This window comes from Letharia columbiana, assembly GCF_014066305.1.
Source record: "Letharia columbiana isolate WasteWater2 chromosome Unknown Sc0000007_s0, whole genome shotgun sequence".
Lineage (NCBI taxonomy): Eukaryota > Fungi > Ascomycota > Lecanoromycetes > Lecanorales > Parmeliaceae > Letharia > Letharia columbiana.
Window position 1 is genome coordinate 151111 of NW_023501043.1, and position 23450 is coordinate 174560.

General features: G+C 36.2%; 4 protein-coding genes across 4 annotated transcripts; 2 read left to right on the forward strand and 2 right to left on the reverse strand.

Moving 5' to 3' along the window:
- Positions 1-6876: 6876 nt before the first annotated feature.
- On the reverse strand, positions 6877-9033 carry HO173_003087 (uncharacterized protein; the record flags this gene model as incomplete). The annotated part of the gene is made up of 7 exons (XM_037305016.1): positions 6877-7177; positions 7922-8162; positions 8228-8399; positions 8459-8575; positions 8628-8751; positions 8804-8900; positions 8961-9033. The coding sequence occupies 7 exons, from the start codon at positions 9031-9033 to the stop codon at positions 6877-6879; spliced, it is 1125 nt and encodes a 374-aa protein (XP_037167881.1).
- Positions 9034-10720: 1687 nt separating this feature from the next.
- On the reverse strand, positions 10721-11797 carry HO173_003088 (uncharacterized protein; the record flags this gene model as incomplete). Its single annotated transcript, XM_037305017.1, has 1 exon — positions 10721-11797. The coding sequence occupies one exon, from the start codon at positions 11795-11797 to the stop codon at positions 10721-10723; it is 1077 nt and encodes a 358-aa protein (XP_037167882.1).
- Positions 11798-13101: 1304 nt separating this feature from the next.
- HO173_003089 (uncharacterized protein) lies at positions 13102-14222 on the forward strand (the record flags this gene model as incomplete). The annotated part of the gene is made up of 5 exons (XM_037305018.1): positions 13102-13339; positions 13398-13417; positions 13469-13505; positions 13564-14071; positions 14123-14222. The coding sequence occupies 5 exons, from the start codon at positions 13102-13104 to the stop codon at positions 14220-14222; spliced, it is 903 nt and encodes a 300-aa protein (XP_037167883.1).
- Positions 14223-14329: 107 nt separating this feature from the next.
- On the forward strand, positions 14330-14674 carry HO173_003090 (uncharacterized protein; the record flags this gene model as incomplete). Its single annotated transcript, XM_037305019.1, has 1 exon — positions 14330-14674. The coding sequence occupies one exon, from the start codon at positions 14330-14332 to the stop codon at positions 14672-14674; it is 345 nt and encodes a 114-aa protein (XP_037167884.1).
- Between the last annotated feature and the right edge of the window lie 8776 nt (positions 14675-23450).

The following is a 23450-nucleotide window of genomic DNA, read 5'->3' on the forward strand; positions in this document are numbered from 1 at the left end:
GTGGAAAAGGAAAAAAAAAAAAAAAAAAAAAAATATCTTTTTTTTTCCCCCCCCCCTTTTTTTTAGAAAGAAAAAAAAATTTTTTAAAATAAAAGAAAGAAAAAAAAAATTATTTTTTTTGGAAAGCGGGGGCCCCGGCCCCAAACCCCCCCCCCCCCCCCCCCCCCCCCCCTCCCCCCCCCCCCCCCCCCCCCGGCCGGGGGGGGGGGTTGGTTTTTGTTAAAAATTATTCTACCTCTTTTAATTTCCCCCCCCCCCCCCCTTTTACCACCCCCCCCCAAATGGGAAAAAATAAAAAAACCCCCCCCCCCCCCCCCCCCCCCCCCCCCCCCCCCCCCCCCCCCCCACCCCCACCAACAACAAAAAAAACAACAAAAACAAAAACAAAAAAAAATTAAAAACAAAAAATTAAATAATATTATATTTTATTTTATAATAATAAAAAAAAAAAAAAAAAATATATTAATTTTTTAATTTTTCGGGTTGTTGGTTTTGACGGCTTATGGCCATTAGCCACGGCTTATGGCCATTAGCCACAATGTGGCTGGGGGCTACAGCCATATAGCCATGGGGAAACATAGCCATGGGTAATATAGCCATGGGCAACAGTAGCCATGGGTGACATAGCCATTAACAACAGTAGCCATGGGTGACATAGCTATTAAAAAAAGTAAAAAAGGGAAAAAAAAAAAAAAAAAAAAAAAAAAAAAAAAAAAAAAAATAATTTAATAAAATTTATATATATAGAACTAACACGCCTGAAAAACTAAGATATATCCCTCGAAGCGATCCGATTTACTATAGGCTATAAGCCGAAATCGGATGATTTGAAGGGACGAATCTTTAGTAATTTAATAAGCGACTTTTTATATTTATATTAAATCTATATCTATTATATAAAGTTCTTTTCTTATATTCTATCTATTTATATATATAATCTATTTATATAGTATTTATATATAGCTTTAATCTTAATTATATTAGATATAATCTATTATATTACTAATAGATTATAAACTAAATTAGTTATTAATCGAGATTTTAGTCTTTTACTATATCTATTTATTATCGCTATAACCTCTCTAAATATTAGAGAATATAGCTATCTTAAAAATCTTATCGAAGAATACTTAAGAGTAAGACTATAGTAGACTAAGAAATAAGATTATTTATTCGCTAAATAGATAGCGTTATTAATTAAAGGCCTTTTTTATTTAAAAAAAGAAAAAGAAAGAGAGAAAAAGAAGATCTTTTACTCAATTTAAATAATTTACTAATAATCGATTTATTAAAGAAATTAAATAAGGGACTTATTAGTAAATTATACGTTAAAATAAAAGTTCTAAAGAACTTAAACTATTATCTATAAATCTAGAATTACTAATAATTTCTCGAGAAATAGAATATCTTTAAAATAGTATTAGAGGAATTATTAATATCTATACGATTCGATAGAGAGCTAGTTAAACGATAAATTATTTTAAATAAATAAATCGCTATACTAATTAGAGATAATATTAATTAAAATTAAAAGAGTTATATCGCCTATCTTATTACTTCTAAGTCTATATAAAATAAGCTTTATTAAATCTATAAAATAAGTAATAAAGAACGTCTTTCGATTATATTATAGAAGTTTCTTAAATATATTAAGTTAGTAAATTAGACGATTAATTAAATAATAATAGATTTACGAAATTTATAAAACGAAGTTATAAATCTAAATTTAGTTTATATATTATACGATCTTATTATAGCGATAATAATTATAAACGCTTATTAGAGAAGTAAGTTCGATATAATTAAATATAACTTAGAGATTAACGATAATCTTACTATCGAAATAGCTATAAAATATTTATAAATTATAAAGTAAGATAGATAGATTAAGAATAAAGGCCTATTTATATATAATAAACGAAAGAGCTAGCTAGATTAAAGATCTTTTAGAAATATAAGTAAGATAGAATACTATAGCTATAAAAAAATCGAGTATTATAAGAGAGAGTATTTAAATAAGAAAGACGAAAAGAATAAGAATTATAGGGCGAAGGATTTAGATAAGCGAAATCGTAAATTAAAGAATCGATTAAAGGGTTTAAAGATATTTAAAGATAGTAGATAAGAATACTTAGATCGTATTATAGTAGTAGCGAATAAATTAGATAGCGATAGTAATATTAGCGATATAAGCGATATATATAATTAAAAGAAAGACTTATAAATAACTAGAGAAAAGCTAAAGCCTATAAATAATATACTATTAATAAAGAATTTCTTTATAATAATAGATTTTTTAGAAGATAGTAGCTAGCTAATAGACTTCGAAGCGACTCGCTATATAATATTAAATAAGAAACTATTTATCGACTTATAGTCTTATTCGAAAGAAGTAGAATTTAATAATTAAGGCGAGTTAATAGCGATAAATAAAGAAATTATCTAAATTCGTATAGATAACTATATATAGACTATAATAGATACTCTATATATCTTAGAAATGAATAATAATCTACTATCTATTATAGTACTAAATCGAAAGAGTTTTAAGATATAATTCGAGAATCTATATATTAGAATTATTAATATATCTATAGACGAGACGATAGTAAGAGGTTATATAAGAAATAGCTTATATTAATTAATTAAATCGATATCTAATAGAGTATTCGCTTTTAGAAAGTCGAGATCTTCTATTAAAAGTATATCTACAACTATAAAATAAGAATAAGTTAATTATTTTCGACTAATATATTAACGATTAAACTATATCGAAGCGTATCATCTAAAGAATCTATATCTCTATATAAGAGATATAGAGGAAATAAAACTATCGAAAGAATTTTAATATAATATATATAACTTTATAAAAATAATTTAATAGATTAATAAGAATCTTAGACTAAAGGAAATAGTATTAGAAGCTCGAATATATATCGACTTTTAGGGACTATATTCTATAGCTAGTATTATAAGAAGTAATAAGTAATTTATATTTCTTATCGATAAGGCTATTAATTAATTAAACCTCGAGCCTATTATATTAAAGAAATAGATCTATATCTTTATTCTTAGAAATATAATTATAATTAATAAAATAATTAAAATAAGAGAAGTAATATTAATTAGAATTAATAATATATTAGAATATAAGTTAATCGAGAATATATTTAAGAAATAAGATATTATTATAAAATTTATAATTATCTATATCTTATATTAGAATAATATCGTAAAACGATTTAATAGAATATTAATTAGATTTATAAGACTTATATTTAATTAGTTAAACTTATTTATAAGCTTCTAATTAGAGATCGTAATCTATATAAATTATTTAAAAAATAGATTATTATATAATAGTAGAGGAAGTAAATTACTTTACGAACTATAATTTAATAAGAAACTAAATCTAAATTACAAAAAAGTCTTCGATTATCTATACTTAATTTATTTATTAAAAGAGAAATAAGAAAGTAAGCTATATATTATAGTCTATTAGAGTATATATATTAATTATTATTTATTTACTTAATATCGAATTTATAATTCTTAAAATAATCGATTTAAATAGTCTATAAATATTTATTTTTATAAGAATTATAAGAGAGTTTAACTAATAACTCTAACTTCGTTTTTAATAATCTATAACTTTATATAAATAGATATCGCTCTTACTCGCTAAAATAATAATAATCTTAATAACGCCTTTATTTAGAATAGTATTAAGATTATATCTAGCGACGATAATAATAAAAAGAATTATAAAAGGCTTATATCGAATATTATATCGTTATTACGAATCGAAGAAATTAAAGATATATAGGATTCTTAAATAGAGGGAGAAGTTTCTATTAACTCTCTAAAAAATATAAATAATAATAGAGATTCGAGATTAAGTAGTTTAAACGTATATTAAATTAAATTAGAATCTTCGTTAGATCTTCGCGAAATTAGAGAGACTCTTAATATCTTAAATAGTAAAGAAATAATAAATTAAGAGACGATATTTAAAGTTATTATTTAATAATCTATTATATCTATATCTATCTCTAATTCTTCTAATTATATTAAATAACGTCTTATATTTTAAATCGCTATCTTTATATAATAATCTTATATTAAGAAGCTAGATTATAACTTTTATAAGTTCTATAATAACTTCGATATAAAGAATAAGACTAAGCTTATAAATATTATAATCAAATTTTTTATCTATTAGAAAGCTATTTATAAATTAAACGCCCGCGAATGAAAATAAGTTATTATTAAGAAAATTATCGCCTTAATTATTAAAGGGATTTAAAAGCTCGCTATTCTATCGGCTAATAGACGTCTAATTATCTATAAATAGATTTTTAAGATTAAATATAATAATAATAAAACTATTAATAAATTTAAGACTAGATTCGTTATTAGAGAATTTACGTAAATAGAAAATATCGACTTTTATAAGATCTTTACCCCTATTCTATAATTTAACTTTCTATATCTATTTCTATTATATATAATAATAATAAATCTTCTAATAGAATAAATAGATATTAATAATACTTATCTTAATAGCGACCTTTATAAGAAAATCTATATAATTTTATTATTAGACTATTTATTAATAATTAATATTAAAAATAAGATATTACTTCTTTAAAAAGAATTATATAATCTTAAGTAATTAGCCTATATCTAAAATAAGAAATTTAAGTATATTATTAAGAAAATAGAATTTATAGTTATTATAGCTAATATAGCTAATAGCTATATCTTTATTTAAATATTACTAGAGAGAATAGCTATTATAGTACTTTATATAAACAATATTCTTATTAAAGCTAAGTTATAAAGTACTATAAATTATATTAAGTATTAAATTTATAAAGAATTTAAGACTATCGAAGTAGATCTAGTTAATTATATTCTCGATATTTAAGTTTATTATAATTAAAAATCTTATATCTTAACTATTAAATAAGTATAATACGTCGAAAAGATATTTAAAGAATATTTAATAAACTAGACGACTTTTATTTATATCTTTATTAATAAATATAAGTTAATTTAATTAGATTAATTAGAAGAAGAATATATAAATTAGTTATAATATTAGAAGCGAATAGAAAGTCTTATATTTCTTATAACTAATATATAAATTAATATAGTCTTTATTATAGAAAAGCTTAGTTAATTCTATTATAACTCTATTATTCGCTATATAAATATCGTAAATCGAGTATTTAAATATATACGAGATATTATATCTCTAGAACTACGCTATTAAGAAATAGAAATATTAAAAGAATTCGCGAATTTAATATATAATAATAATTAGAAGAATCGTAAGTTTATTTATAAATTCGTCTTACTATATAAATAAGTAGTATATTTATAATATAGTCGAAAATAGCGAGAGATAGTTATATCTATTATAGAAGCTAAGTATATAGTCTTAATAGAAGAAGATAAGATTATTATATAAATTATATAATAGCTATAAGAAGTTCGTTTTCGAGTATTAGATAAAGATCTTATAATATTACTCGATAATAATAAGAGAGTTATTAGTCTTATAAAGAATCTCGAGTATTATTAAAGAACTAAATATATCGATATTTAATATTATTATATTTATTAATTAATTAAGAATAAGATAGTTAATATAGATTATATATCTATAGTCTAAATAGTAGTAGATATTCTTATTAAATCGCTAAATAAGAAGCTATTTAAATAGTATAGAAGGCTATTTAGAATATATAGTTATTTAACTAATTAGAAGATCGCTATCGAGAAAGTTCGATATTATATAAGGTCTAAATCTACTTTCTCGAAATAACCTTATTATATATAAGGGCTACTACGTATTCTAGAAGAATAAACTAAAGAGCCGTATTAAAAGTTTACGTTATTTCTCTACTTTCTCTACTTTCTCTATAGAGATTTTTTCGAAGAGTAATATTAACTATTTACTCTATTATCTCTACCTTCTTAATAGCTAAATAAAGAGAAAGTATTAATTTTAACGGCTTATAGCTATTAGCTACGACTTATAATTATTAGTTATAATATAGTTAAAGGCTATAGCTATATAGCTATAGATAAATATAATTATAAGTAATATAGCTATAGGCAATAGTAGTCATAGATGACATAGCTATTGATAATAGTAGTCATAGGGTGATATAGTCATTAGCAATAGTAGCCATGGGTAACATAGTCATAGGCAACAGCCATATAGCTATGGCTATGGTGTGCCAGGGTAATTAGTCTACTTGGCGTATATATGAAATTAATACGCCTAGAAGGCTAAGATATATCCCTCGAAGCGATTCGATTTACTATGAATTATAAGCCGAAATCGAATGACTCGAAGGGATGAATCTCCAGTGATTTGATAAGCGACTTTTTGCATTTATATCAGGCCCATGCCCACTGCATGAAGTTCTTTCCTTATGTTCTACCTATCTATATATGCGATCTATTTACATAGTATTCATATATAGCCCTAGCCCTAATTATATTAGATATAGCCTATCATATTGCCAACACATATCATGTGGTACGATACGCTCCTCCGGTAACGTATTTTATTGATACATTCGTTCGCATCAGCCAACTGTGTCACACGGGAACATGCGTCGCCATGCACGCCGCCGGCCTTACCTGCAGCTCATCCACTGAGAGGGTCGCAATTGATCCCTCGCAAATAAAGGCTGAGTGAACTCTCCATTCGCGCTACGATTACATGAACCATCATACAACCTCTCTAAGCCAGCTACAACACAGACCCTACATGTAACACAACATTTCCAGAGCCTCACCACCCATCATCCACACTTCTACCTATGCTACGAGTGTTCGCAGGCTCTCAACTCCCCCTCACAGTGTCACCTCCCCCACCGAACCTTGCGCCCGACCCCACTCCCACTCTTTCGCCCAGTCCCAAAGGAAAGGCGTCATCGCCATGCCAGCTTTCGCAAGCCCTTTGGAAATCGTCATCGTAACAGGGGCCGTGATCGCCGGCTGCGTAGCCGGTGCCACTGTCTTTTTGTACTGGCTTGACAGGCAGGTGCCTAGTCTTCCGTGCAGTCTACCAGTGATTCTTTCTTCCTTGCCCACTGGTCTTGATCCATCACTGATACTACTGAGGTTGACACTTAGTCCGGCAATTTTTAAGGTCCTACGGTGTCCGGGAGTCATTCGAGTGTTGGACTTGCTGCGATGGTCTCGGGCGATATCCGTCAGGGCATCGAGGTGGAGGGGCTGCAATTTTTTTTTTCGTGGATAGCTTTGACAGCGGGAGAAATTGTACAGCATGTGCTATGAAAGATGGAAACAGCCGTGGGACGGAACTAGCCCGTCTTCAGATGTTTTACTGAATTGGATGAGCAGTGTACGTGCTTCAGCCCAGAATTTTGTGTGCTTTGAAAGATGGAATGGGACGGAACTAGCCTTTGAGATGTTTTCACTGAATTGAAATGGAGCAGTGTAACGTGCTTCAAGCCCAGAAATGTGTTTGGTTCTATTTGAAACTGCACCTATCGATCGCACTTCAACAATTATCAGATGCGTTTGCAAATCCCATTCTTTGTTCAACATCCTTGATAGACTTGTTGCGATTCAAGATCCTTTCACCAGTCTTGCCATGATATTGTTCCCACGAAGAATCTATCAACTCAAATCAAGCCGACTCTTCCCTTCGTTCCCGAATAAGGAAGGCGAGGCTTGGATGGGTGGCCCAATTGATGCCCCAAGAGAAGTGCGGTCTAGCGTCTTCATTAGCTAACTTGATATCGTAATGCTTGATGATATGCGCGAAGATCATTTTGACAACCATGGACACATAGAATCTTGCTGGGCTAAAAAGCGTGTAAGCATATGCCAAGATATTTTACCAAGCAGGAATCGCATGGAGGGCACATACCATGCACGGTCTACAGCTCCCCAGAATGGAAAGAGGAGACTAGGATGTGACAGGCGAGATGTTGAAGTGGTGACCCCATCACGCTGGGTTACAAATCTGAATCCTTGGAATTCCAACGGGTTGGCATAATTTTTTGGGTCCAGCATCATAGCCTGTTGAGGAACGCAAACAGTGTTGCCTGCTGGGACATGTGTGCCATCTGAGAAGACGAAGGGTGTCATGACTTTTCTATTCATGGCGACTGCTCAACAGACAGTCGAACGATATCAGCAAGTGTATAGAGAAAGCCTATATGGGTCGTCTTACCTGTTTGAAGAGGATGGAGTCGAGCTGTCTCTTTCAAGAAGCTGTCTAGTAGCGGAGTATCCTGATTACGCGTTCTCGATAGTCCATCCTCAGCTATGCGCGACAATTCCTCTTGTAACGGTTGTAGATATTCAGGATGTCGGCACAATACATACAGTGAGGAAGCTACAAGCTAAGCAGATGTCATGCATGAGTGATGACTCAAGTAAATGGATTGGAGTGAGCGCCTACAGGGGGTATTTGATGAGCGCTAGCGAACAAGAAACCCATGGTTCTTTCCAAAACTCCGGTAACGCTCATTACGCTAGATCGGCGTAATGCGTTGATAGTCCACTGTATACAGTCCATCTGTGCTATATCAGCTCTAGGTCTCATTTATGACGGAGCTGTTTGACCCGACCTGTTCTTTATCGGCGTCTTCAGCACAATTCTGACTGCTCAATCGCTCCCGTATTTCGCAAGATATGCGTTCTTGAAGAACTCTACAAGCGCCGCTCCAGTGCATGGATACAAAAGAAACGGGACTGTTTATCGTAAGCCACTCACACATAGTGACCTGCAGCTGCGCAAACTTACGTTTGCAGGATCGAAGGAGTGAACCGCATAAGTTCGGATGTAATTGCGGCATCATGGGCGAACTGCAGCGTCGCTTGAACCAGAGAGTGATCATTTGCTAACGAAGATAAGCACTTATACATACTTGGAGAATACTGCTGCATCAAGGGAGACTCACTGAGCTGCTCGCCTAGTATAACGAAGCAATTGAGCTCGCCAGCGATTCGATAGCTGGCGGCGCTGCCAGGCATTCTGATCCAACCTGTTGCTGTTCAGCAAGTGTGGATCCTTTGAAGGGCAGATAGAGATACCATCGCAGTCTCGAGAGCCGCGTATCTCGCGCTCGCAAGCTGTGATAAGCCTTTCTTGGAGACCCTTTCTCAGCGCTGGGAGGTTGGATCGAAGTCCCTTCGTCAGAGCTAGAGTCGATAGATTACCAGCTATCTCGGGCGGAGATATGCGGGTATGCTGGGGCCAGACAATCTTGGTATCAATATAATTAGCTGCGCGTATCTTGGAAGAAGTACTAGGCGAAGCATGGTCCTACCTCTTGCAGGAATTTCTCGAATGAAAGCTGATGGTTTGGCGCATTTCTCAGCTCAGTGATCTGCTTCGCATCCGATATGCAAACGAAATAGTTCGTGAAAGTCGGTATGGCAAAGGGTTTGCCGGCAGCCTGTTCGAAAAGTTCAGGGTCAACCGTCATGAGATTCCGTTTTGCCTACCTTCCTGTAGGCCTTCATCATAATTTCTGGCCCCTGGAGCAAGCACAACACACTCGTATACCATTTTCCAAAGATTGTAGGTAGTCCGGCAACCACGTCGGAGTCCTGTAGATATTTCAGTGGGATATTGATCGTGCCGGCCATGAACACTTACGGGGCGGCGGATCCAGTACACCGACACAAGCTTCAAGAGGTGGTATACCAAGATGCATTCAATGCATATATGTAAGAAGTCGTAAGTCATGATCTGTAGTTCTCAAAGGTGGAAAGGTCTGAGAAAGTAAGCTGTGTTCGCTGTAATCCAAAGATCTGGGTATGGTGAGACTTTCTGAGGTGATGCGGCGACAGTTAAGGAAGGCATCCAAGCACCATTCCGATCCAAGGCTAAGACAAACAGGACCAAACATATGTACGAGCACAAGGTGTGGGTAGGAACGGGCAAAACGTCAGAGAAGGTAGTGATTGCCGAGCGTAAGGCGCGACCGATAGGCTGGCGGCGATGAACGACATGGCAAAGTTCAATGGGGAGTCTGACAAGGCTAAATACAATCTCGTTGCGAAAGAGATGTGACGAAGAGGGTCACTGACTGAAGCACCATCTCCTCTCGTTAGTGGTTGGATAGAAGATGTGGCAATGCCATCCAGAATTTCAAATCCTTCGACCGGGCTATGCATGTACTGTTGTATTGTAGATCTTGCACACCATCATCGGTGCAACAAGGCATGCGTGGTCTCTTCGCACTTGTGGAGGACAGCCAGTTAAATGGTAAAGAAAAATAATCGGAGGTGGAGAACAAGCATAGAGGATCAACGCTAGTGGTCAAGGATGGTTGTTTCATGCAGCTCGGGGATTACTATGCAGCGTGCGCCCGCATGCACCAAAATCCAGACGACTGTAATGCAAGCATGGTAAGCAGCGCTGAAAAGATTACTCTCCGAATTTGCTTCTTCAGGTCAATCTCGTGCCTCGAGTCTGCGGTCACTTGTACTTTTCAGGGCACAGAAGAACGCAGAGTCGGCTGTCCCTCTATACTCCATTAAGTAGTCTACGGTGGTAGTAGATATGGTGCAGCCTTTTCTCAGAGCCTCTTAATTATTCTTCATACAGGCTGAGCTATGCAAAAGGTCGAAAAAAGGAACGTGGCGGGATACATGATGAATACGAAAGTTTCGCTGAGAGATGCTGTCGCTGCCTCTTTGACAAGACACTCTTCTATGCTGCCTCTTTCTCCTCTTTATGCATACGAGAAGCCCAGTCCACGCCTGTCCGAATCTGCTCATCTCGATCGTCTAGAGGCTTGTACCCCAATCTCTCTCTCGCTTTCTCGATCGAATACGTCCGCGGCCTACAAGCGTATGTCATGATCTGCCGCCTCAAAACTTTGGGCCTCTTTAGTCCCAGGGTAAAAGCCCAAAAGAGCCATTCGACCGCACTCGCCAAACTCAACATGAACCAAGCTGGAACGACGGTTACTTCCTCCGGAGCCGTCCTATCACCCGCAGCAGACCATATCTGACGCAGGAAAGTCCAAAAAGGAACGGGATTGCCGTCTGTGATGAAGAAAGCTTCGCCATCGACCTTCCCGCTCCCATCTTCTGGTTGCCGAAGAAGAGCTTTCGCAGCGAGTAGGTGAGATTGCGCAACATTTGTCGCTGACACATAGTCGAACAAACTTTGGTTATCTCCGATCTGATACCGATGGCGACCCTCTTGGAGGGCATGAAGAGTACCCGGAATAAGCTGGCTGTCGCGTTCGCCGTACACCACTGCAAGTCGAATGCACAGTGTACGCAAACCTCCCATGCCATTTGCATCCAGTACAGCTTGGTCGGCGATAGCCTTTGTTTTTGCATAATACTCGGCTCGAGAGGTAATCGTGTACATTTGACCATCTTCTGTTAAGAAGATGTGGGACGAACCTTCCATGACCTCAACGCTGGAAGTGTAAATGAAACTTCTGACATGGTCGCTTGCGATGGCGGCCTTGAGCAGATTTTTCGTTCCTTTCACATTGATATCGTAAAAGTCGCTGTCGCTAGCGCTTCCAGAGCCAATTGGAGAGGCAGTGTGAATGATGAGGCTGGGTTGAATGTCGGCGAGCAAAGATCGTACTTGTTCGAACGAAGTGAGGCTTCCGCTATGGTAGTGAGCGCCTTCGACTTGGTTGCGGGATGGATTGCGGCTCATGACGTGGATAGAAGACCAGGCGGAGTCTTGGATGAAGGCATTGACGATGTGGTATCCCACGAATCCACATCCTCCAACGACAAGTACCGTTTTTGCAGACATGAGTTGGTGGGGACACTGTGAATGAGGAGACGCGAAAGCCTTTGGTAAATGAATCCCCAAAATGACGTGGTAGCTGCACCTTCTTACTGACGCGTCCGCGTTGTATGCGGACTTAACTTGTGTTGGGAACCGTGACGGGGTTCAACGTTAATTCTGGAGCGTCTCGTGGACAGTATAAAGAAGTGCAAACGCGTTGTCGTACCTGACTCGTCACGAGAAACGTCCTCTTCCTTCTCGAATGGGCACGGTCTCGTTTTTGGTGGTGGTCCTCTCACGGTGGGGGTTTCAAGCACACCTTACTTGTTGCGTGTCAACGAATTGCAGATCACCTCTGGCGATGGTTACCAGAATGTAGTACGATAATATAGAACGTATATCACGTTAGAGTTAGAAATCGACCTTGAATTTGTGTAGAGTTAGGCATCCAAGTGAATATGGCTGGGCTGATTTACATGAGGAAAAATAACCTCGAGTAATAATGCTAGCACTAGCTCTCGCTTTAGCGCGGGACTAAGAATCCGTCAGTGTCTACTGTAAATTTGCCTGAAGAGCCGCCTACACACATGAAATTTCGGGCGAAGGTTCAGCTCGGCGCGACATACATACTCTCTAGCCGCTAAGATGCTGTTTGTGCGTATCCTGGAACACGAATCAGAAGTTCAAGCAGTGCTCAAGCTTTTTCCTGCTTTCCTTGAATGGTCTCAGTCAAATTCTAGAACGCGCATCGAACTCCGAACGGGGAGATGCACGGATTAACCAGATAAGACCTGCGGAGGGTTTTTTACTTCATGTCAATTTAAATGCGCGAGGTGCAGGAGCTGAAAATGGATGACTCCTTAGCGCTGACGTAAAGTTGTTGTTGTTGTTGTTGTTGTTGTTGCATGAAGGCTACGCATTTTCATTTTCCGGTGTGGTGGTGGCCTGCAGATCTCCGCGTATATGCATCCGTGTTATGTACACGCACGCTAATGGCTACCTATGTTGTATTGACGCCTCACATTGCTTCGGACTCGTTGGTAGAGTACAGGCTATCACTGCCCATGAGTGCTTGGCAGCCCTACCAAAGATGGGTAAATGAATCCGCTGCAGCAGTAGCTTCAACAGTATAGGAATTCACGTTGCAGTGGCACTCAGCCGTATTACCCCCGCTTCCAAAATACTATAACATCTTTCATCCACCTTTATCGTCGAGATGGATTACTTCGTCAGATCAACGTCCCAGATACTATCAAGGATTCTCCCTCAAAACTTCTGGAACAATTTTAGTTCCAGTGCGATTCATTTCTCACTGTCTCCATACCAGAATGGCCAAACGCCAGACCCTTTCGGCTGGCGAACTGGCCCAGATTCCGCCGAATATGCTCAATAGTCTCCCAGCACTACAACCACCCGCAGGAGTCCAGCCAAATTTCGTCAATCCTGAGGATAGAGGCTATATACTCAATTCTGTTGCGACTGTTCTGTTATGCCTTATGGTATCTTTGTTTGCCAACAGAGTCTACACAAAGCTTTTCATCATTCGCAAAATGGGTTGGGATGACTGTAAGTGCCCTTCCGAACACGTAGAACAAATTGAGACCAGGCTGACAATGGTGCAAAGTATCGTGCACGATTGGATTTGTAGGTATTCCATGGCTGTCTCTACGTATGGTAGCATTGACGGTGTCACAGCTCGGTTCGATTGCAATGTATATTATCATTCTCTGGAGTAATGCACGATCAACCTCGAGCTTCCGCGTGACGCTTTCCTAACTTTGCTTCTACAGGCACCGTATTGGGTTCGGTTGGGAAACATCAATGGGATGTCAGATTAGTCGAATACTTAAGCGGCAACTTTGTTACAGTGAGTTTCTCGAACTCATGCTTCGGAGGCTCCTTTGACACTGCCCAGACTAGCGCCATCATAGTCTTTTTGGCCCCTCTAACGCTCCTTTTCACCAAACTCACGTTTTTTCTCCTATACTTTCAAGTCTTTCGGCCCTTGAGGTGGCTTCGAGTGTCCGTCTATATCGGCGCTACTTTGACATGCGCCTTCTACGGAGCCGCCTCTATCGCGCAGCTTGTTTTCTCGGTACCAAGGCCCGGCCAGACGTGGCTTGAACATGCTCTTTCCGGAGAATTCAACAAGGCCGATGTGCTTTCTGTCCCTCTGTCAGCCGTTGGCCTTGGAATTGACATTGCTCTCCTCGTCATGCCAATTGCAGCTGTAATGAGGCTACAATTGCCAACCAAGCGCAAGATAGGTGTTTTGTTCATTTTCATGTTTGGGATACTGTGAGATCTGTTGCTTATGTCGAGCCCACTCGTTTGCTAATTGCTTCCTAGCGCTTGTGTTGGGTCGCTTCTCAGTCTCTACTACCGTGTCGTGTCAAGTCGCAGCCCTGATCTCACCTGGAATATTATGGCGGTCGAGCTAGTGACGTAAGACGTCTCCAGTGATTCTTTCGATCGGCGACCTTCTGACGATTTCATGGCAGACTCGTGGAAATGTTTGTTGGCATTTCCTGCGCCTGTATGCCTGCTTTCTCCAAGATGCTTCACCACCACCATCCGACGTTAAAGAGGTTCCGCTCCGTCCTCTCTTCGCGTTTTGCTAGTTTGCGACCTAGCAAATCCGGCGATTCGACAGGTCGCTCTGGAGTCTCGCAGTCAGAGGGCCTAAGTCACCATCCAGTGGCGAAACCGGACCAGGGGCTATACAGTCAGCTCGAGGTTGAATTATCATCACCTCAAGGTGCTAGTTTTCAACCAACTTACGAGCTTGGTCAGCTCCAGAGTGTTCAGACCATCATCGGGAAAGGGTGGAGAAAGGGTGCTTCGGATGACAAGATACATCTTACCCATGAAATTCAACAACAGCAGGCGAGGATGCACTAGAGGCTTTCGCACGTATTTAAGCAGACAATCGGGTTTGTTGGCATCGAATAGCCCGGTCTCTCTTGGCGGGCTATTGTTCTACAGACTGAGCGGCAGTTAAAATTTTACTTCAAGGCCTAATGATGTAGACGGAGGCTTCAGATGCAGCCTTCTTAGAAATATGGTTCCCCGTGCACTCAACTCTACCAACAGGCTAGTCTGACGGGTCAGTCTGCTCCAAAAGAATTCAAAGTATTACATCGATCCAAGGTGGGAAGCTCGATCATGTGTCTCGTTGGATCTGTCTTTGAGGGCTAAAAACCCTCCTTGGTAGCTTTAAACACGGTTCTACGTATCTATGCTCTCTCCATTCCAGGCATGCCCGAAGGCAGGGTCTGGGCCACCAACCCGCCAGATCTAGGGCTCGCTGTGCAGCGCCAGCCGAAGAAGGTGGAGATTTCATGTGTGGTGGCTATGGCAGAACCGAGTCAGAAGGCGGTCAAAGCGTTTCTGGAACGTTGTGTTGCTGTATGGCTGAAGCGTAGGTCGCCATTGCGGAGGCGTCTCACTGCGTCCAGATAACAGTGCGGCACATACCTCCACTCCCTCGTCCGACGTCGACCGTAGCACACGGCGCAGGCGTCTTTCCCCGGATGTGGATGTAGCAAAAGCACGGGAGATCAGATCTCGCGTTGGTTGCCCAATGTAGATAGGAGTCATAGGACGGTGTTCACCCACTTAACTCCGTGTATCACCGCTCGGCATGGCAGCGTTAAGGTACCTTAAGTAGGTACCTCATCTCCATCAATGCGTTCAATTCGTAGCCTCGCCAGACTGTCCGTGTACGGAGTATAAATTATCTTCCGCAGCCACTCACTCTCCATGCTGCAAGGCTGCCTGGCACATGTATCCGAACGGCGTATGCAGATGCATGTGTGTCAGCTGTACGCCCATTGTAACCTCGTCGAATCATTCATTGTCAGTGTAAAACATGTTCAGCCCTTATTGGGATTCTGCCCACAAGGCTGCGAGAGTGGGCTGCGTGTGACCGTGCTAGAGCCGGATTTCAGTAGGATTACTAACCCCGTTGCATGCAGGGCTCGGGCGCCTCCAAACTCGCTAGTTGCATGCATCCTTTCAGCCCCGCTGCATCATTCATGCATGACCGATGGACGGTCAACTGCAGTAAGGATCCCAGTACTCCGAACCGTATAACAAACGTCTTTCGCGTCCGGTAATTTACCGGCATTTCGATACTTTTCCTTTCCTCTGTATAACCCACCCGTGAGACCAAGATCCAACCGAGATTCGCGAGATTGAGATCCTGTGATGCCACCAGAATCATTTGGTGTGGTCGTTGACTGAAAGCACAGGGGGCAAAGGTTCTTTGAATTCTGTGGCATTCCGCCTATGTTCTCACTGAGGACCAGTTCTTTCTGTGCTATTGGAAATACCGAGGAGAGGCATTGGTTGAACTTTACTAAGAGGCGAAGCTTCTCACGCTCCTTTAAATTGTAGGCAGATGAGCCTTGAAGAGGACTGCAAAATTTCCCTCTCTATCTCTGCTCTCCGTAACAGTGTTACGCGTTTGGCTCCTTCCTTGCTGTCCAAGTCGCAAGCTAAGAATCGTCTTACCATGGATGATATGCAACGCACTGTCGAATTTATCTAGCTGTCGGTCGTTGTGGCTTACGCGGCCGTCGCCTTCTAGAGTCCCACAACACCTCGTCGCTCACCGTCCAACATATCAAGACCGACTGTGCTCGCTTGCCCAACGTGTCTTGTCAGAATGCTCCCATATATTCTCCCACGAAAATGTCAAATACGTGAGCCGCTATCAGACCAATTGACGGTTAGTCAAGATCAAGGGAGCGATAGGGATCCAAACTCCGACATCGAAGTTGAGCCTCAAAACGAGCAGACAGTAGGTGAGAGGGAGGACACAGATGGTGAAGACTAACATGATGCTCCAGAGCATGTCAGTGAATAGCAGAGATACGTGGACGAGATACCCGGCATGACCCATTTGTTCGACAGCCCACCTCGTCACAAGCTCGCGCTGTATCGAAACCCTCTGTCAACAGATAACGGCGAGGACTGGGCGATGAATGACAAAAACTATGACGGGAACCAGGACTCCACTCCGCCTTCGATTATGTCCTCGAGCTTTCAATTCAGAGGATGTCGTCGAAGAGGATGCAGGTCAGGAGGAGCATACCCCTCCCGACGGAGCAACCCCATCGCAAGAAGAAGCGCCGTCTGGAGGGGCGAGCCTGGCTCAGACTATTAACTCATTACATCTTGCAGATGAGGATCGGGCGAGGCTCTTCAATATCGCTTCAGGGTCATCCTCCGAGATGGGGAAGGTCGGATTACGGTGGAGGAATATTCCTTTGCTGCGTCTCTACCCTCGCTCGTGGAAGTCACAGCGGAGTAACACGCAGGTGAAGGACGATACCTCTTCGACATAAGGCTCTGGTCATTGCATCCTTCCCAGTGCTTTTGAAGCCGCCCTCGCCCATGGCACTAATACTGTTGGAACGACTCAACACTCGCTACCACTAGTACTTATTCGGTCTATTATGGGTATATGAAGGCATTCTCTATACATAGATATCCTTCTTTCTTAGATATTATTAAGAATATTATATCTAATAATAAGTCTCATTATAGCAGTAACTATATATCTAGATATTATTAATACTAATTAGTATACTTCAATAATAGTATATAGATTAGCAAGGCCATACTCTTAAAGGAAGTTCGCCTCGATATCGCCGCGATAGCTTTATACGATTTTATGTTACTTAATCGATTTCGCTTATTATAACGATTCGATTAAATAGAACTATAATTTCTACTTCTATAACTTCTATCTAGTAGAGAAAATACTCGAAAAATACTAAATATTATTAAGCTTTATACTATATTAACATATAACATATATCTAAAATAGACTTTAAGGATAAGAAATCTAACTCTTTAGAGATATCGTCTAACACTATAACTCTATATCAACTAAAGAATATATTAAATAAGAGAGTCGAATTAATAGATATCGATAAGAGAATCGAATAATTTGTTCGTTAGAGAATATAAGACTATAATAAAAATAAATGGGAGTCTCTCTCCGATATCTTTACTAAGGAATTTCGACTATTCGCTAAGAAGGACTTTAAGACTCTTTCTAAAGAATAATAATATAACTTATAAAACTGTTTACGAAATAATAAAATTTATGTTAAGAAAGGATAAGAGGTTTTAATAGTTAAATCATTAGCGAATATGATTTAAGAAGAAACCCTATAGTTATTAGACGACGAGAATCGTTCTCTATTAAAGCATCAATACCCTTCTCAGCAGCAGCCTTATCAGCCTTATCGATCGAAGAATACTATTCCTCTCCCCCGCAATCGTTTTATCAGCAGCCTTATCGATCAAAGAATACTATTTCTTTCCCTCGCAACTATCTTCTTAATTAGAGAATACTACTTCGATTCTCTCTCTAATCTTAAACTATAATCTAAATTATCAAATCCTATACCTACTATCCTCGCCCTATTAAGTTATTTAAGACTTCGAAAATAAATAAAATTATAGCTATATTAAGAAACTCGCTATATTAATTAAATTATATACTAGTGAGGAGAAGTATAGTAAAGACTCTATCGAGAGTCTCAGTTATAAATTTATGATTTTTATAGATCTTTATAAGAGAGTTAAGATTTCTTAATAGATCCTTCAAATAGTATTTCTAATTATACTAAAATTAATGATATTAAAATATTATTACTTTAGTTATTAAGAAATTAGCCTTACTATTCATTAACTCTTCGATTAATTTTAGAGTTATTTTAAGAGAGAAGAATATTGTTATCTTATACTTTATAAGTGAAATAGTATTAGTCTAAAGGGCTTACTTCGAGCTAGTCTTAAAAAGAATAAAGGAATTATTTTTAATAAGATGATTCTATAACTTCGTCAAGTTTAAAGAGAATTAAATTACGAATTTCAGTTAGATATAGCACTTCGAAATAAGATAATTATCTCTTATAGTAATATCTTTATCTATAATATTATAATCTTATAATAAATAACTATAATTACGGGGTTAATTAATAATATCTATATTATAATCGAGAATCACGAAGAAGTTATAAAGGCTAAGAGATTCGAGTTACTTAGGCCTGTAATATACTTTACTAATCGGAAGTATTATACTAATTAACCTTTAAATTAGAGTAACTATAGTAGATTATTCCCGCAGATAAATAGCTTTTAGAAAAAGCGATACTATATCTATGAAAAGATACGCTATTAATTAATTAAGTATATTAATAAGAAACGTTAGAAGTCTCGAAATAAGTTCGCTAAGCGGTTTATCGGCTTAATTAATAAGCGATATAACTTCTATATTTAAGAGTTTAAAGGTTAGAAGAATAAGATCGAGAATCTTAAGATCTTAACTCTCGATATTTAAGATAATAACTTAAAGGAGATCGAAAACTTTATTATAATTACTTCTATAGTTACATTAGATTAAGTCTAAGTATATTACTTAAAACTTTCTAACTATTTTATATATTATAATATTATTAAGTCTAGTAATTTTCTTAGTATTAGCCGATATATCTTAAAGTAGTTTTATAATATTATATTAGATATCGAAGTCGCATATATGTCTACTATTAGATATAGTTAAGTAAAAGCCTATATAAGAGAATTTAATATATAATTAAATATTATTACTAGTAATATTATTATCTAATTCGAGATTGAAATAGTAGTATTAATTAAAAAACTTATAGTAAATTCGCTTATTAGTCGAGTCGACTTTCACGTAATATAGATTAATATCTTATTTCTACTATATATTTAAGATATAAATAGACTAGAGATCTATCTAAACAATCTTAAGAACTAAGTTATTTTTAAGAAATAGATCTATGGTTTTAATTATTCGCTTTTACGAATATCTATTCTTAATATAGAGTCTTATATTAGTTAATTATCTAATCGATATCGAGTTATATTAACTATATCGTTAATTTAATTATCTCTTAATTAATAGACTTATTTAAACTCTAAAGAAAATTAGATATAATAACTTTAAGTATCGTTATATACTTAAATAAATTATCGAGTTCTATATACTTTATTAAAAGTACTCTTAATTTCTAGACTACTTTAAATTCTTATTTAAGAATAAGAATAATATCTATTTTAACTATATAATTATTATCGATATTCTCTATATTAACTATAATCTAATTCTTTAAATTATTAATAATAAAAAATCTTTTTAAATTACTCGATAGCTAATAAATATAATTATCTCTTATATATAAGATATACTTAGACTATACTAAATAGATATATATATTAAATCTTTAAATATTATTATCCACGACGCTGAAATTAATTTTAATAATATCGAGTTTAGATAAAACGCTAGAACTCTAAGTATTTAAACGAAATGCGTATTAGTTAAAGCCGCTAATTCTATCGATCTAATAAAATAATATTATACTTTATTAAGACGAGCCTATTCGATAATTACTGCGGAATTAAAGAATTAAGATATTAAAAAGAAGATTCGCTTATAAATAGCTATTAAGACTATTAACGATATAGTTAAATATAATAATATTATTCTTATATTACTAGTTTTTAGAATTTTTCTCTATATTATAAATAACGATATATTAACTCTATCTATTATTAAGAGAATAAAAACTATTAATATAGTAATAATTAAAATTATAAAATTCTATATTAAGAGATAGATTAATAACGCTTTATATTAGCGAAACGGCCTTTAGACGATAAAAATATATAATACTTTAATTAATTTCCCGATATTAGTCTAAAGAACGTATTAAAAGAAGTAAACCGAATTATATAAATTGCTAGCTACTTCTTAAGAGATATATATCGTCGAATTATCTAATAGTTCTATAGACTTTCGAATTACTATTATTAAGTTATATTTAAAAGAAATAGATATCTTAATTAAATCTCTCGAGTTCTTTAAATAAGAATCTTTATAGTTAGATAATACTCAATACGAAAATAACGATAATAAAGATTATTAAGACTCTTTTTAGAACGCTTTACTACGTTATAACCCTTCTCGATATTAATATACTCTCGCCCGTTTTCGAAACTCTACTAATATTACGATTTATATATCTAAGTTTATATTATAGCTATCTTCACCGAACTTTCAAATATTCCGATAAAAAGAACTAAATGAATTACTTGAAAAGGGTATATTTAAGATTATAAAGACCGAAGATATTCTTATAAGAGTATGAATATTTGATAGTCGTTTTATAAATCAAATTAAGAATAAGAGTATCGAGAAAGTCTTCGAGAAGTCGCGACTAGTAGTTCAAGCATTCAATAACTCGAAGAAGTATAAAATTCTTACTTAGACTTCTATTATTTAACGGACTAGTTAACGATTTATTATCGCTCTAACGTTAGCTATTTTATAGCTATCTTTATATCTACGCGATATTACTTAGATATATATATAATCTCGATTTAAATTAATTAGAGATATCTTTATTTTAGTCTTAGCTGAAATGAAATTATCATCGAGAATAATACTTCGTATTATTCTCCTCTCTATAGAATTACTAAGTCTAATATCTACTAATTCTAGATATATTATAAGTATTATATAAAAAAGCTAAGAATAATCTTATCTATATTCGATATTTATCTACTATTTAATAACGATATAATAGCAATTATTAACTTATAAACCGATGACTCTCTTATTACTAATATTATCGAGTTTATAGATATAGAATTACGAGAATTATACGCCGCTAAACTACTAACTAAGTTATTCGAGAGACTTACTTCGAAATAACCTCTCGAATTTAATAGATTTATTATTACTCTCGAGAATAATATAAGAATTAACTAACTTAGATAAGCGAAGAAGATTTAATTATTTATAATATCGTTTACGAAAGAATAGTATATTATTTAACGAGTATAAGGAGTATATATCGCTACTATATTATAGTTATAAGCGATATTCGCTCTATTATATATCGCTTAGATTATAAAACCTATATACGAGGATACTTAGTATCTAAATCGCTATCTTTTATAGTAAATAAAAGAAAGAGATTTTATATTCGTTAAGTTAGATATAACGTCTCTAAGAATTATAGCTTTTACGAATTCGTTATTCGCTAATAATAAAGATCTCTCTTTTTAAATCGACTATATAATAGCTCTAGCTAACGCTTAGAATAAGGCTAATATTATTTATTAATAATTAATTAAATATCGTCGAGTTACTAGAAGCGTATTAGCCTCCGAACTTTACGTATTATCCCTGAAATTCGATATTATAACTACTATAAAATTCACTCTAGATTAAATCTTTCTAATACTTCTTAGGAGAAGATACCTCTTTCTATATATATAGACTCGAAATCTTTATACGAATATCTTATTAAGCTAGAAATAATATAAGAGAAAAGACTAATAATAGATATTCTATATCTAAAATAGTTATATAAACGATAAGAGATTACTGAGATTCTATAAATTAGAGAAGATAAGAATTCAGCTAATTTAATAATAAAGAATAAGGAATATAACGTACTATAACGTCTAATAAATATAAATCACCTAGAATTAGATCTAGAAGGCTAAGTGGAAAGATAAGACACTAATATTAATTAATAGAAAGTCGTCTTAGCGTAGTACTATTAGAAATACGCCCGGTATAACTAAATCTACGCCCACTACAGTAGAGAGAGTAATTACGATTATAGGGGTTACGGAGAAGAAATATAACATATAAATAGCCTTATTTTCTGTTTTTTATTAGTGTTAAAACGACTTAACACTCGCTATTACTAGTACTTATTCGGTCTAGTCATAGGTATATGAAGGCATTCTCTATACATAGATATCCTTCTTTCTTAGATATCATTAAGAATATCATATCTAGTGATAAGTCTCATTATAGCAGTAACTGCATACCCAGGTATTACCAACAAATACCATCCTTTTCTTCCCAGAAGGTTGATTATGTATTGATGAACTAGCTCGCGGTGTCGGCTGCGGCATTATGCCCCTGGTGCCATATCTTTGCGGGGGAAACAAGAAAGAGAGCAGCTAATGAAGACGTATCCAAGCATCGTCACATACAAAAGATAGCATAGGCACTGAACATGGAGCGTTAGAGTCTCAAAAGACTAATTTTCCGTGCAAACAGAAGCTCATCCACTGTGTTTCGCTATTCGAACTTACCAAGGAGCGCCTTTCTTGGCGACGTCCTCTACTAAGACTACAAAGTAGCCCATTCTTAGTTTGTCAACATGAATTGATGGAAAGTTTTCAATTATGTTCAACTCCATCGTTCACATATATGATGCCATTGCGGAATTCAAGAGACCTGCCTGAATGCCGCTTAGAATTTTGAGATCGCGTGACGCTGACCACATAAACTACTCGCTCGACTTATGAAGCGAAGGTCGTCCAAGTGAATATGGAATCCTTTGGAAAGCTTCCGTCTATCCCATAGCATAGGTACTCTAGGAAGCATACGAGATCGCCTTGACCAATCATGAACGAGTATTCCCCTTATCCGCATGATTATATCTCATTAATATCTGAAGTCGTAACTAATATAGAACATGTCTAGTCAAAGTTGGGAGTGCCCTCATACCCAAACACTTCGTTCATGAAACCGAACCCCAAAAACCCGAACGCATGGAATCTGGCGAGGAGATGTAAATCCGCTCAGTATGTGTGAGATCAC